The 14,528-nt window shown below is 47.4% G+C and overlaps 1 protein-coding gene and 1 long non-coding RNA gene across 2 annotated transcripts in view; both read left to right on the top strand.

Annotated features, from left to right (window-relative positions):
• The first annotated feature begins 768 nt into the window (after nucleotides 1-768).
• Nucleotides 769-14,528, top strand: part of PIAS1 (protein inhibitor of activated STAT 1) — a 57,872-nt gene continuing 44,112 nt past the window's right edge. The window contains 2 exon segments of the mRNA XM_071441122.1: nucleotides 769-829; nucleotides 832-908. Of these exon segments, the coding sequence (XP_071297223.1) occupies nucleotides 784-829; nucleotides 832-908 (123 nt within the window). The 5' untranslated portion in view covers nucleotides 769-783.
• Nucleotides 1,677-13,283, top strand: LOC139596699 (uncharacterized). The gene is made up of 3 exons (XR_011681423.1): nucleotides 1,677-3,771; nucleotides 6,300-6,373; nucleotides 8,002-13,283. It is a non-coding gene; the product is annotated as an uncharacterized lncRNA (long non-coding RNA).

The raw sequence follows: 14,528 nt of genomic DNA, 5'->3' as shown, positions 1-14,528 counted from the left end.
GATCTATATTTATGGAATAACACACAGGTAGAAAGAAGCTGAATCAAGCTATAGTGACTTAAATACTAATATTTAATCTACCCAAATTCACAACTAATGCCGTCATCTTGCCAGGCAGAATTTTGGTAGATATTTTCCCCTCTGGCTTGCTGTTGAAAGAGCACAAATTTTACTCAAAATTGACCCGAAATGGGCGTATTTGGATCCAAATTCTCTGCTCTTTGGGACTCCTAAAACACCTGGAGTGCTGTTCCTCGGTAACAGGAAAACCCGGGAGAACTCACGGTGATTCCTGAACTTCTCGGCATTAGCCCAGGGAAATAAAAATTATAATTCCCCGAAATAAAGCTCATTATTTCCCGCTTGATGCAGACCAGGAGCCGGAGGTTCCGCCGGCGCCCGCTGAGGCACCCCAGCCCCATCCCGTTCCACTCCTAAAGGTCTGAAACCCGCGGATTAAGTAGCAGGAAGCGGAGTTCCAAAATCCCACTTTAATCAATTTATTTATTACTGCAGGAAGGCGCATCCACCGCTCCCCTGGGGCGATCCGCGGGGCTGAGAGCAGCCGGGGCCGCCCGGGGGGACCCGCGCCCCTCACGGAGCGCGCAGCGAGGGCGGCAGCACCGCGGGGGCCGCGCCGCGCACGGCGAAACTTTACGGGCAGGGCGGCGGCCACACGGCGTCCCGGGGCGGCTCGGGAGCCGCAGCGAGAGCCCGGCGGGTGCGGCGGCCGCGGGCCGAGGGCTCGGAGCGGCGGGGACGGCCCGGCCGAGGAGGCACAAAATGGCGCCGCGATTCAAACGCTGCGCGCTGCGGGCGGGCGGGGCGGCGGGGGGGGGCGGTGTCCCGGCGGGGTTCACTGCGCCTGCGCGCAGAGTCGCAAGATGGCGGACAGTGCGGAACTAAAGGTAAAGCGCAGCTCCGGGTCCCCCCGCGGCGCCGCCGGGGCCGCGGCCGAGACCGGCCCGGGGCGAGACGAGCCCCGCCGGGGCGGCCGCGGCGGAGCCCCGCCGGCAGCGAGGGCTGAGGGGCGGGGTGGGTGGGGAGCGGAGCGCGGAGCTGCCTCCCCTCGCCGCCCCCCCTCGCCGGCCGCGCTCCGCCGGGCGGCCCCGCCGGCAACCGGGGCAGCGCGGGCGGCTTCGCTCCGCGCCCGCCGGGTCGGGCCGCGCCGCCGCGGGCTGAGGGCGGCGGCCCGGGGAGCCCCCGCGGGGGGCGGCGCGGCCGCTGCCGGGGCGGGGGACGGAGCCCCGGGCGCCCCGCGAAGTTTGCAGGGGAGTCCGGCGGGAGCGACCCCCGGCAGCGGCGGTGCCCGCGGTGACAGCGGGGGCAGCGCGCCGGGGAGGCCGGCTCGCCGCCCCTCCGGTAAATAAAGAACGTCACAAGCAGATGTGGAGGAGTTCCGCGGTGTTGAGCTGGCGGCCGTCCCTGTCATCCTGCGGAACGCGTGCAAACGGGGCGCTCCGAGCCGCCCCGCAGCCCGGCCGGCGCTGCCCGGGCGGGGGTCGCTGCGTTTGGGGCGGTTTTGGAGGATTTTTGGGGGGGGGTTTGGGCGCTCACCCGCGGGGCAGGAGCGGGAGGAGCTCTGCCGGACGCGGAACTTCGCGTTTCCTAACGCGCAGGAGAATCAGCAGTTCTGAGGAAAAGCAGCATGGATAGAGGGTGGTAAGGGTAAGCATCCGCCCCAAAATCCGAGGAAAGGACCCCCCGAAACTTTGCGGGAGCTTTGAGGCCGTGCGTGGGTGCAGACTGAGCCCTGCACGCCCTGCAGGGTGTTAAAAAGTTGCAGAGTTTCCTCGCAGTTGTCACAGGGTCGTTATTCACCAGGAGGGCTCCTGCCTCTTGAAGTTCGCAGAGTGAACGGCACGAATCAGGTGGATATGAAATGTGTACGGGCACGGGCGTGTTAAATGTGTAGCATAAACTACGGAATACGTCAAGTATGACTAAGGAGATACTTTGTCTTTCCCTCAGTTTTCTGTGTATCAAAGGTATCGTGCACTTTCGTTTTTAGATGCTTAAGGAGCTGTCAGCAGGTGAAGAAATATCAAAATCATGGGTGTGTTCTGGCTTGTGTGGGTCAGGAGCCTTCAGATCCTCCTTTAAATCCTCCCCTGGCCTTCGTTTTTCTGGGTATCTTCAGACCACATTGTACTGCTTGAGCTGTGTAGTCCTTAAGCCTTTTTTTCTTTTCAAACTCAGCTTCCCACATAACGAGATCAAAGGGTTAAGATGTGATTCCAGTGCTCAACTTTTTTGTTAATTTTAGCGTGGCAAATGGAATAGTGTGTTTTGGTAAGTAACTGCGAGAGTTTCGTGGTGCACAGCAGCCAGCTTGGCTTTATGTGATGCCTTTATTAGCGAGAGGGATTCAAAAGGAGTTCAAAGAGATGGGAGATAGGGAATAAAGTCATTCCAAACCTCTTTATTGATCACGGTAAGAAATCTCCTTCTTGAGAATCAGCAGAGAAAAAGCAGAGTTTTTTTTTTTTTAATTTATGTTTCCTAAAGCGCCGTTGCTGCCTCAGGGGCGTGGAGGGTAAATGGCAAAGTTACTGTTTTATTGTCAGTCTCAGTTTTCTGCTCAGGTTATGATCGGAGTGGCACTTGCAGGCCGGGGCTGGAGGATGGCTCTCTGTGAAAAGTCGGGCTTTTTTTCTGTAGCGACAGGAGCTCGGCAGTTTGCTTAACAAAAAAGTCATTACTTCATAAATTCACACTTGGAAGACCTCAGGACATTCTGAATTTTTTTTTTTTGTCTTTAAACTTCAAAAGGCGCGTGGGTGGGTCCTGCTCTGTCAGGAAGGAGAGGGGGGCACAGAATCTCCTACTTGGGCTTGGAGCTGTCACCCTGCAGCTCTCCAGGCTCTCAGGTGCTGCAGGAGCTCAGAGCTCCTCAGAAAAATGTGGCTCGTGGGAAGCCCTGACATCGTGGCTGGGGACACTGGCTATTTTTTAAGCAGGAGTAAATCCCCAGAAAAGGTGCTTTCAAGTTTGTTTTTTTGAGAGTTGAAAGGTAGCTAAGGGAGAGTTTGTGATTAAGACTCTGCTCTTTGAAGAATGACCAGTGAATTCCTTTAATTATTTTCTTAGGTAAAGCCTTGTACGGTTCTCCTCTGATTAATTAGCAAATGGGATTGATTTCAGGTTTAGTGACCTTTAAAAACTAAAATCAACTGTAATACTTGGGTTGGGACTCTTTCGCCTGGCCAGAAAAAGTTTGTCAGAAAAACTTACTCAAGTTTCTAAAACTTCGTTGCCTTCCTGTGCTAAAAACCCTGGGGCTATGTGTGGGGAGCATGTGGAAATTAGGGAATGTGATATGATGGGTGCTATTGCCAAAGGAAAATTAAAGTTCTTGCTCCCTCCAGAAAAACAGTGGTCAGTCTTACTTGCCACAATTTTTCATGGAGTTTTAATCATGAAATTGCCTTTCCTGTAATCTATTTTCTTACCGCAAGCAAAAGCCTTTCAGCCTTTTTTGCCCCCATTTGGGATTGTTTGTTCTGTGGGGGGGAAAAAAAAATAATCAGATAAGATGAAACACAACTTTGTAGATCCCAACCTTGTGAGGTTCCTGAATTCCTGGGTACTCAGGAAGGTTGGGGTAAATTGAAGCAGTATGTTCTCCTTTCTGCTGCTGAAATAAGGTAACTGCAAAGTTTGTTCTTCTGCAGAGTTCTCCCTCACTCCATAGGCTGAGGCATATGTGAATTTTCCTGATCTTAATTACTATTCCTGTCTAATTGCACCCAGACTCTCATTTATCTCAAGGTAAGCTATTTAAAGCTCTTTCTAATTGGAAGGAGTATACTTGAGTGATTAAATCTTTCCTTCAATATTTCTTACATCTCTTTAAATTGGTTATTAGATTGTTGTGATCTTTGCCTTCCACTCCAGCATTTTGGAAATCATTACGCAGTTTGCAATAATCAATTCAATTAACCACGGATCAAAGAATGAAAAAGAAAAGCTTATGTTCAAGTATTGTCATTCTTGATACTGTCCTAAGAAGCTGGTTTGGAAAGCACATGCTGGGAGGTTTTCTCCTTTGTTCTCTCTCCTTTTAAGAAAGTGCCTTTGGGGATTGAAGAGATCCCTGGTGTGTTTCTTGTTAGACATAATTTATACTTAAAAAAAAGTGAGCCAAGAGTTTGAATGAAAATTCATCACAGCATTTCCACACAATGGTGAGGAACACAAACCACTTAGAAATATTCTCAGTTGGGAAATACCCCTCCCTGAAATCCAGGGAGGCACTTCTGGGATAACAGTGACAAATGGACCTGTGGAATTGCATCCCTAATTTTAATAAACATAATCTACCTGTTTCAGTGTTCAATTAGAATTTTACACTTCTGCATTACGAGCTCTTCCTGCTTAATCCTTTTATAAGTTGCTGAGGTTGTGTGTTGCTGAGATTAAAGTAAATATAATCCACTTTTCATTGTTATCTGAGCCCTTGGATTACGTTTGCTCATGCTCTAATTTGGTGTGTGCCAGCACAATTGTATTTTTCACTGGTTTTTGGACTGGGTATCTTTTTTTTTGAGCTTTAGGTCATCAGCACTGGGGTTGCAGATATCAGAGGGATAAAATTGGCAGCTGAACTGTGCAAGCCTCAATCCATAACCCTTTTTTATGGCCAAGAAACCGCAGATTGTTGCATGCTGCACATAAATACAGTGCCAGAGAACTTTGGGTAAACCTTCCCCATCCTGGGAGGATCTCTGGGTCTGTGCAAGTCAGATTCACTTGAGGAGGAAGGTATCAGCACCAGCATTTTGTAGTAGTTATTTTGAATGGATATACAGATGATTTTCTTTTGGCTATAAAGGTATTTAGGAATCCCAGTTAGAAGCAGGCAGGAGATGCACCTTATTCAGCTTTATTGGGCAAGAAAAATGATCCTGCAGGGAGGAGAAGTGCTCGGGATTGCCTGGCCATTGGTGAGAGTGTTCATGGATGGGGGCACACAAGAGAAACAGTGACCAGCATCCCACGGAGCAGGGTGTGGGGAGCTGGGCTGCCTCTGATACTGGGGCTATTTATAGGGATGGAGCCTGAGTGCTGTGCTTTAGAGCCTGCCCTGCATCCAGCAGAGCCCAGGGAGGCCACACTGGTCCCTAATGCGTTTGGCACGGTGGGCTGCAGTTCCTGGAATCTCTTCTCAGGGAAATCAGCCTCTCATCAGCTCTCTTCAGTGCCATTAGAGTGAAAACCAAACCAGAGCTTCAGGCACTTGAGGCTCGAGTGCTGCCTGTAATTGTTCTGAGATGCCCCCAGCCCTGTCCTTTCTCTGGAGCATCTCCTGGCAACCTTGTTTGTCCTAAAGCTTGGGGTGAGGTGAGGGCTGACCCTTTGGAGCATCTCCTGGAATTCTTGTTTGTCTTAAAGCTTAGATGGAGGGTGGTTCTGACCCTTTGGAGCATCTCCTGGAATTCTTGTTTGTCTTAAAGCTTAGATGGAGGGTGGTTCTGACCCTTTGGAGCATCTCCTGGAATTCTTGTTTGTCTTAAAGCTTAGATGGAGGGTGGTTCTGACCCTTTGGAGCATCTCCTGGAATTCTTGTTTGTCTTAAAGCTTAGATGGAGGGTGGTTCTGACCCTTTGGAGCATCTTCTGGAATTCTTGTTTGTCTTAAAGCTTAGGGTGGTTCAGACCCTTTGGAGCATCTCCTGGAATTCCTGTTTGTCCTAAAGCTTGAAGTGAGTTGGGGGCTGCCCCTTTGGAGCATCTCCTGGGATTGTTTGTCCTAAAGCTTGGGGTGAGGTGGGCTGGTGCTCTCCATCCCTGTGGCATTGGGCTCTGCTGAAACGATGGAATTTGAAGCCGTAGTCCTTTGGTTGCTTGGGAACCAGCATTTTGAGAGGGTTAAGTTTTGGATCTCTCAGTGTCCCAGAGGATTTGTGGCTGGAGAATGGATTTTTTCTCTTGGGGCTTTTCTCTTACACAGGGTATTGGTGTTTGGCTCTTGGCTCCACAAGGAGAGAATTTCACCTCCAGAGCTGAAGTTGTGTCAGAAATGTCTCTTTGCTTTTGCTGCTGTGCTTTCAGTGTAGAAACTTTTGCTTTACAGGTGCCCTTCTAATGGAAAACTTGGCTTTATCACCCTCCATAAAAAGTAGTAAAAGCCTTTTGAAAACCCCAGATTTCAGGGAAGAATGCAAACATGGCTTTTACGTGAAAAACTTCTCTGTAAATACCTTGTGTGCCTCAGCTTGTGCTGCCCCCCTTCACCTCTGGTTAACAGAATTGTGCCTGCAAGAATCACAAATAAATGTTTGTGTTGTTCTTGAGCAGGAGAAAAGGGGAAATGCCCATCTGGAGTGACTGCTGGGGCAGCTGGATTTTGGGATCCTCTTGCTGAAGCTCAGGTATTGATTGTGCTCTGTCACTGCTCCAGCTCTGTGCAGACCAGTAAGTGCTGAGAGTGTTGGTTTGGACTTTTTAAAGTGGAGATGATTGGATTTTATGATGCAGAAATTGCACGCAGTACCTTCAGTAGCAGTCTGTTCATGGAAACAAATGCCTTTCTTAAAAGCAGAGTGAGTAGAGAGAGCAGATATTCAAAAATCTTTTGCAAGGGAGGGGGATGAGGAGGAGAAAGGAGCCTACAAAGGGCTGCTTATTTCTGTAATTTTACTCAACGCTATCAAAGCCATTTCAAACGTAGTCACTGCCATAAAATGTGGCTATTTCAAAGTAAATTAAAAGCTTGGGGGCTACAAGACAAACTAGAAGTATTAAAGCTTTGAGAATGGATGGAGCTGAGGATGGGGCCAGGAGATGGTAGTTTTGCTCTGATCTTGCAGGTTTTCAGGCAGAATTCTGTGGAGCCAGGTGAACAGGATGTTATTGTCCCTTCAAACCTTTTCTTCTCCCTCTTTGGCTGAGGCTCCCATGGCTGGTTCAGCTGCATTGATCCAGGAGCTGCTCAGCAATTTGCTTCATCTGGTTTTCCCTTTGGGACTGGGGCTGGCTGTGGCTGTCCCTGCTGGTCTGTTGTGTCCCTTCAGAGCGCTCTGCAGATTGGATTCCAAGGCTGGGGAGGAGTGGGAGGGTATTATGGGCTTGTCTGGAATATGGGAAACAAAGAAATGAAAAGCCAGGGTACAATTAGACCAGAGGTCAGCCTGAGCTTGACCTTCACGTCTATGGGAGATGATATACAAGAGATTTATATGGGAAGTGGCAGGATAATTAATGGGAAGGAAGAGGAGCCTCCTAAAGGCTGTGCTTGGGGAGAGGGGAGCCCTGGGCCCTGCAGCAGAGCAGGGACTCTGTGGCCACGTGGAGGTTTATTTAGGGGACAGAGATAAGTGCTGTCACCTCATGGGCTGCACTGCAGATGCTCCACAGTGAACTTCCCGTGTTTGGGTTAGGAAATGGGAATGAGCTGGCTGGACCCATGGGAGTAAACATGGCTGGGCCCTGCCTGGGCTGCAGGAAATGCTCCAGTGGCCATTTCCATCCGGGAAGGAGGCCTGACAGCAGGACAGGGAGCAGGGGGCAGCTCCTGTCTGTGCCCTGCTTTGGGGCTCACACAGCAGCAGCTCCTCCTGCACAAATGGTGGAGCATCCCTTTATCTCTGTAGGGACTTCCTTCCCTGTCCCTTATCTGGTTGTGGTGTATCCTGAGTGCTTTTTCCCAGTTTCCAGCCCCAATATAAATGCTCATGCTGAATTCTTTAAACCAGAGTTCAGCAGGGCTCTCCCATTGGTTTTTCATGGTGTTTCTTTCCGTTTGACACCTTCTTGATCCTGATTCTGGTTGGGAGGGACTGTGGGCAATCTCCAGCCCAGGCAGGATCAGCTGTGGGGTCAGAACAGGTCACTCAGGGCTTGGTCCAGTCTGGTCTGTGAAACTTGAGGGATGGAGATGGCACCACTTCTGTGGGCAGCCTCTTCCCTGGCTTAGCTGCTTTCATGGTGAAAACAGGGTTGGTTTGGCTTTTCTGGTCTCCATGCTGAGCCTCCTCCTTCGGCTTGTGCTGTGTTTCAGTGGGAGGATCGTGGCTGTTTCCGTGGTGACCTCCTGGACACGTTGGAAGGTTGCCAGGAGGTTGCTCCAAAGCCTTCTCTCCACCAGGCTGAACGAGTCCTGTTCCCAAACCTGCTGCCAGGTCATCCTGCTGGACCTCACCTCTTTGACACAGAATTTCTGGGAATGGGATTTGGGCGGGTGATTCCATGCCACGGCGTCGTTCTTGAGGAGTTTCTACTCCTGAGGGTTTCTGTTCGTGCACATCCTCAGCAGTGTGCAAAAGTAGTTCCTGAGACTGTCCACTGATACCAAGGGAAAGGTGGGAATTGCTCCCAAAAATTGAAATTTCATAAGAGGGGAGAAGGTGACACGCAGCTCTTCACCAGGAGGCTCCATGAAATTCATGTTCATTCTGAACCTCTCCTACTCCTTCCCCTTCTCCGTTAAATCCATGGCTCTAAAGCACCTGGAAAACTGAGCTCAGTCTCCTGCTTGCTTGGCTGCAACACCTGAAGTTGCATCTTTTGTGGTCACAGTCAGTGGAGTGTGCAAACACGTGAGAAATGTTCTCAGCAATTCGTGCTGGGCACAACTTAGAGGCCTGGCTTTTCTGAGCTGGGCTTATACGAGATACTCAACTGCAAATGGGATATACAGGATGGTTTCTACAAGATACCCAACTGAGAAATGATTAGTTAGTGTGCAAAATAGAATATAAGATGAAAATAGCAGCAAAGTGAGTTTTCCTTGGCAATTTAGCTTAGGTGCAGCTCCCTATTCTGTATTTTTTTTTTTTGTAAAAAGCAGAAGCCAAATGCAGTAGGGATAATTTGGTTCAGGTAAAATCCGTGGTGTGAGCTGCAGGAGAGTCCTGTGAAGAGTTGTGTGGATGAGAATGTTTTTGATACATTCATTCCTCATCTTGTTTCTCGAGACTCCCTTGACAAAATGATCTCACTTCTGTGCAGATGTTGCATCTCGTTTCCCTGGTGCAAAATAAGAGCCTTTGAAGCAGTCCAAGTATTTGTGGAGATTTTCAGCTTCTTGGAAAAGCTGTTGGAGGCAGCTCTGCTCAGGCTCTGGATGGAGCTGTGAGTGCACCTAGAAATGCACAGCACAGGAACGTGGGACAGAAACAAAGCTGTTCTTTTTGGTAGGTTCTGTGTTGATTTAACAGCCTCTCATCTGTGAATCTGCTGAGGCCACTCCATGGCAGGGCTTCAGGATTTTTTTTTTTTTCATTTCAAGTATCAGAACTGTTGTTGGTTTGAATCACAAGGATTTGAAATAATATTTTTCTAAGGGTGTCCACCCAGGTTTTCATTCAGCTAATTTCTACTTTTGCCTCTTTGCTGGTAAAATGTCTCTTTCTGTTCTGCAGTGACATTTTTATTTGAGGCCCTCGACGATGTCACTTGGCTTTTAGAGGAAATGGCTGAAAACAAACGTGTTAGAAACTGATTTTTGGGGATGGAAAAGTGGCTGTGGTGGTTCAGACCAAGGGTCCATCCGGCCTGGTGGTGTCTCCTGCAGCTCCTGGAAATGTGTGAGTGAGGAGAAGCAGCAACAGGGCAAAGTGGGAGAAATCCCCTCCCTGCAGTATTCTTCCATCTGCAGCCACTTCCAGCTCAGCCCTCTGCATCCAATGGGGTGCATGAACCATCCTAGATCTATTTTCAAGTGCCTTTCCAGGTTTCCTTGAACCTTTATAACCTGATATTGTTCCCAGTATTTTAGAAGGGATTTCTGACCCTGCTTGTGTAGTTTGGAGCCTGGTTCCATCCCTGGGTGTTGTGATGGAGGAGGACAGACAGCTCCTCCCTGTCCATCTCTGTGTACTGCTCGTGGTTTTCTAGATTGGATCACAGCTGTCCCCAGGTCCTCTATTTTTAGGTTGAAAACTCAGAGCTTTCATTATTTCTTCATTAGGGAAGTCATGCTGGACTTCTGCCATCCTCTGACATTTCCACTTCTCATCTGTGTGTATATGTATATATAATTATTTAATATGTTTCTTATGATGATACCACCGAACCCACCCACATTTGGACCTTTGGATGAAGCAGGAATTGACATAATTTAGAATAATTTTTCTTTTTGCTCTGTGCTCCCTCCCAGCCATTTCTCCCAGTGATCTGTGTGCTCGCAGCTGAGCTGATGTTCCCATACCTGTGTTTACCTTGGGCCCAGCAGTGGCAGAGGTTACCCTGCAAATCTCTGGGCTGGCTGCTCTGCTTTCCCCACAGGTTCTGCACATTAAACTGGGCTCTGCCAGTGATGCTCCATCCTTCAAACCCTGCAGAGCCGAGCTTTTCTGGCTGTGCAGGAACAGGTTAAGCCCAGAGTGCCAGTGCAGGGCTCCATGCATGACCTTCCCCTATTGTTTGCTCAGAACAGCTCAGCCCCACGGTAACAGAAGAACTTTGAATAGCTGAGCATCCAGGGCCTGCCTTCACTGTCTTAAAGGAGTTCTCCATGCTGGAGGAATGCTCAGCTCCTGTGTGCAGAGTGGGTTTTCATCGGTTCCTTTGACCTGCTCTGCTGTTTTTAAACACATGGAGGACTCTGAGGTGGTGCCAGGCTGCGTGGAGGGGAAGCTGGGATGTGTTGGAACTTGTTTCCCACGTTCAGTTCACTCCAGAAGTTTGGTAGAACGTGCCTCTGTTTTTTAGAGGCCATTCACACAGTTCGGTAAAAGGCTTGAGATAATTAATAATTAATTAACTGCGTGGACTCCATTTCTTGGGCCCACATGATGATGTCTCGATGTCTTTAATTGTATTTTTCCTTTTGGTATAGAGGCTGAGCAGTATTGTGAAGCAGTTAAAACATCCTTACCTGGAAGCAGCAGCTGTAGGTTGTTACCTAGTGAGTGGATCAGGAGGCACAAAGGTGAAGTCAGTTCATACAAAAAAATCTCTACTGAAACCCAGAAATTGCCTTGTTTTGTCAGCAGACCCTAAATAATCCTGTGTGTGTAAAAGAGACATGCAGGGTATGAATTCATGAACGGGTGAGAGTTATTCAGAGGCCATTAATGAGCTGCAAAAGCCTTGTCTGTATGCAAATTCCTATTCAGGGTGGGATTTGGATGAGGTGCTTAATGAGGTGGGGCAGAGGTTTGGTCAGTCAGGATGAAAAGGAGCAGGGATGGAACATCCTCCTCCCTCTGCCCCCAGAGTGCGATGGGAATGGGGGCAGGAGGGCTTGGAAAACCGAGGGAATGTTGAAGCAGAAACTGCAGCTCTGCCTCTCTCACTTGGTTGGGATTTTGATCATTTTGCTATCAGAGTTTTCTCTTTGGATCTCGGTTTATTCCCAGTGAATGCAGGATCCCGTTTGAGTTTTCATGGATATGAAATCCTAGGTGTGGCTGAAACTTGGCTTCTAAAAAATCCCCTCATTCCATCAAGGGGTTTGTGTCTGTGCAGGGTAGGGGTTGTTGTGGCAGTAAATTAACTGGATTCATTCTGATAGTGAGGAAGAGTGTCTGGAGGATGAGGTGTGGGGTTAGGGGAATGAAATCTCCCTCTTCCCACCAAGCAATGGCCCTAGCATGTGCCAGAGTGCTGGGAAAATGTTCCTAAAGGCCCTGCTGAGCTCTGTGTGGGCCAGGAAAATATTGCATATAGAATATATAGAATTTCCTAACTCGCTGCGTGCTTGAGCCTATAGGTAACACTCTGGTAATACACATAAAAATGCAGTTTTCTGGCATGGACAGCTCTGGAAGCTGGAAGGACAGAATATCCCAGATTTTGAGGGCTGAAACGGGATTGTTGTGTTGGGATCAGCTTTGCCAGCAGTCCAGGCCTTGCCTAAGATGCATCTTCGGCTGTGTTTTCATTCCAAACCAATTGGAATCTCCTCATTGAGGGCTGGAGAAAAGCAGGAAGATCTGCTCCCTCTGCCATTCTTCTGCCATCTCACTTTGCACAGTGGGGAGAAGCCCTGCTTGGGGCTGATATGAAAAACTGAATTTCCTGCTCCCCCTTTCCCTTTCTGTGTGCCCGAGGCTCTTTGGGCTCCAGCCCTGGGAGCTGCATTCGGGTCTTGGCACGTGCTGCTGCCATGTAGAGTGTAGAATTTATTTATTTAATTTATTAAATTAATTTATTGAAATTTATTTATTTATTTATTTATTTATTTATTTATTTATTTATTATACATAACTAACTAACTAAATAAATAGCAGTTCTGTGAGGACATGAGGGTTTTTTTTCAATGGCAGCAGAACTTTTCCCTGCCAGGATTTTCACCTGGGCTTGAATTCGCATCATAGAACTCCTTTTGCTGATTTCTCTAATTATAAAATACATTTGAAGACTTTATCTGTGTCAATATATGATGTAAATATAAATTCTGTACTATAAATATAGATTTTAGTTATCCTATTTATTTATTTATAACAAATAAATAAATTGCAGTTCTGTCATGACAGAATCTTTTCAATGGGAGCTGAAGAACTCCCTGCCAGGATTTTCACCTGGGCTTGGATTCACATCACAGAATTTTTTTTTTTCTGATTTCTTTAATAATAAAATACATTTTAGCACTTTAATCAGTATCATTATGGGATGTAAATGTAAATCCTATACCATATAATAAATAAATTGCAATAAGTAAATCATTCCAGACTCATGGAAACACAAGTTTCTTGGTGCAGGTACCTGAAAACCTGACCCTGTGGATCCACAAGTAGATGCTTCTATAAAATAGAAAGGGGCAGCAATTCTAATAGAACAATCAAATTCTTAACTAATACAGTGGGAAAACATCTCAGAGGCACAAATCCTTTATTTAAATATCATAAAAACAGAATGTAAAAAGACAATTTCTCAGGATCCTTCAAGCTCTTCATTAATCTTGATGACTTACTGCCATATGACTACATAAAAAAACCCAAACCTGTGTACTTTGGCTGCCTGAGGTAATAGCTGTGCATGGCTTTGAAGACCTTAGGAAATAAAGAAATGTGGAATTTTCTTTGAAATTTGCCTTTTTCCATGCAGGTGCCAGGCTGGTTGCTTGGTAGAATCCTTGCTCTCTGCTGGTTTTTGCAGAGGGAACTCCAGGGCTCATTTCTGTGATCACATTCAGGCTAATTGGTGGCAGTAATCAATTATTATTTCAGTGCTGCTAGAGGGGCACAGGCTGCTCGGCCAGGGGATTTCAGAGGCATTTGTTTGTCAGCAGATTTATTTCCTTTGGGAAGGGGAATCTTTTAGTGAGAAATTATCATTTCCCATACCTGATGTTTTAGCTTATGTCATACTTTCCCCCCCATTTTTTCCCCCCCATTTTTTCCCCCCCATTTTTTCCCCCCCATTTTTTCCCCCCCATTTTTCCCCCCCATTTTTTCCCCCCCATTTTTTCCCCCCCCATTTTTTCCCCCCCCATTTTTTCCCCCCCCATTTTTTCCCCCCCCATTTTTTCCCCCCCCATTTTTTCCCCCCCCATTTTTTCCCCCCCCATTTTTTCCCCCCCCATTTTTTTCCCCCCCATTTTTTCCCACCCCTTTTTTTCCCCACCCTTTTTTTCCCCCCCAATTTTTTCCCCCCCATTTTTTTTCCCCCACCCTTTTTCCCCCACCCTTTTTTCCCCCCTTTTTTCCCCCCTTTTGCTCCCCTTTTCCCTCCTTATTTCCTCCCCCATTTTAAGCTGTTTTGGAGCTGTTAGTGGAGGTTTTCCCTTCTTTCCTCCCCAATTTAAGCTGTTTTGGAGCTGTTAGTGGAGGTTTTTCTGTATTCCAGGGAAAATCCCAACAAACCTCCAGTGGGATGGATGTGACCAGGGCGATCCTGGTCCTTGGTACCCCCTGACAAAGCCTGAGCTCCAGCCTTGGGAATTAATTTCTTGAAGGGAATTTTGTCTCAAATTCCAAAAGAAATCATGAATTTTGTCATGTTCCAGTTTGGCTTTCGTGATTTTTTTCCTTTTTCCAGTGTGAATTGTGAGCTGATCACTCCAGTTTTGCAGTTTTCCCTCTCTTGGGGCATTAGCAGAGCCATTGGTTACTTTTCAGGGAAATGAGATTCAATTATGTACTGCCTTCACCCTGCTGTTCAGCACTTTGCAATTCAGTATCCAAATTTAATATGATTCTTAATTAAACCTTCTTGAGATACCAGAATAATAGTCAGGGCTGATGTCGTCTGTCTCCTGTGCTGCATCCTGGAAAATGGGACAAATGAGGAGAAAAAAGGGGATAGTTTGGGTGTATTTGAGTGCATAATCTCATCTCTTGAAGTGTTAGCTCATTTGGAGCTAATTAATAGCAAAGTTTTAGTGGATAACTAATTTTTCACTTAGGCCACGTGGGGAATAAATCACTTTGCAAGGTACAGAAATAAGTTTGTATTTTCAAATCTTGGAGGCAAATCTGCATCTCTTATGTCAGTAATTTATTTTAATCAAGCTGGAGGTGACCAACACAGGCCAAGCAATGCTGGCTGTTGGTGCAGCAGAGATTTCCAGAGTTTTACCAGCAAACATCCCCCTGGGTGTGGGAATGCTGCTCTTGGTGAGTGTGTCCTGCTGCTGAC

Source organism: Agelaius tricolor, unplaced genomic scaffold (assembly GCF_023055355.1).
Source record: "Agelaius tricolor isolate 1412-34295 unplaced genomic scaffold, bAgeTri1.0.p SCAF_16, whole genome shotgun sequence".
NCBI lineage: Eukaryota > Metazoa > Chordata > Aves > Passeriformes > Icteridae > Agelaius > Agelaius tricolor.
The sequence above is the reverse complement of the archived record's forward strand: the minus strand, read 5'-3'. Positions and strand labels throughout refer to the sequence as shown.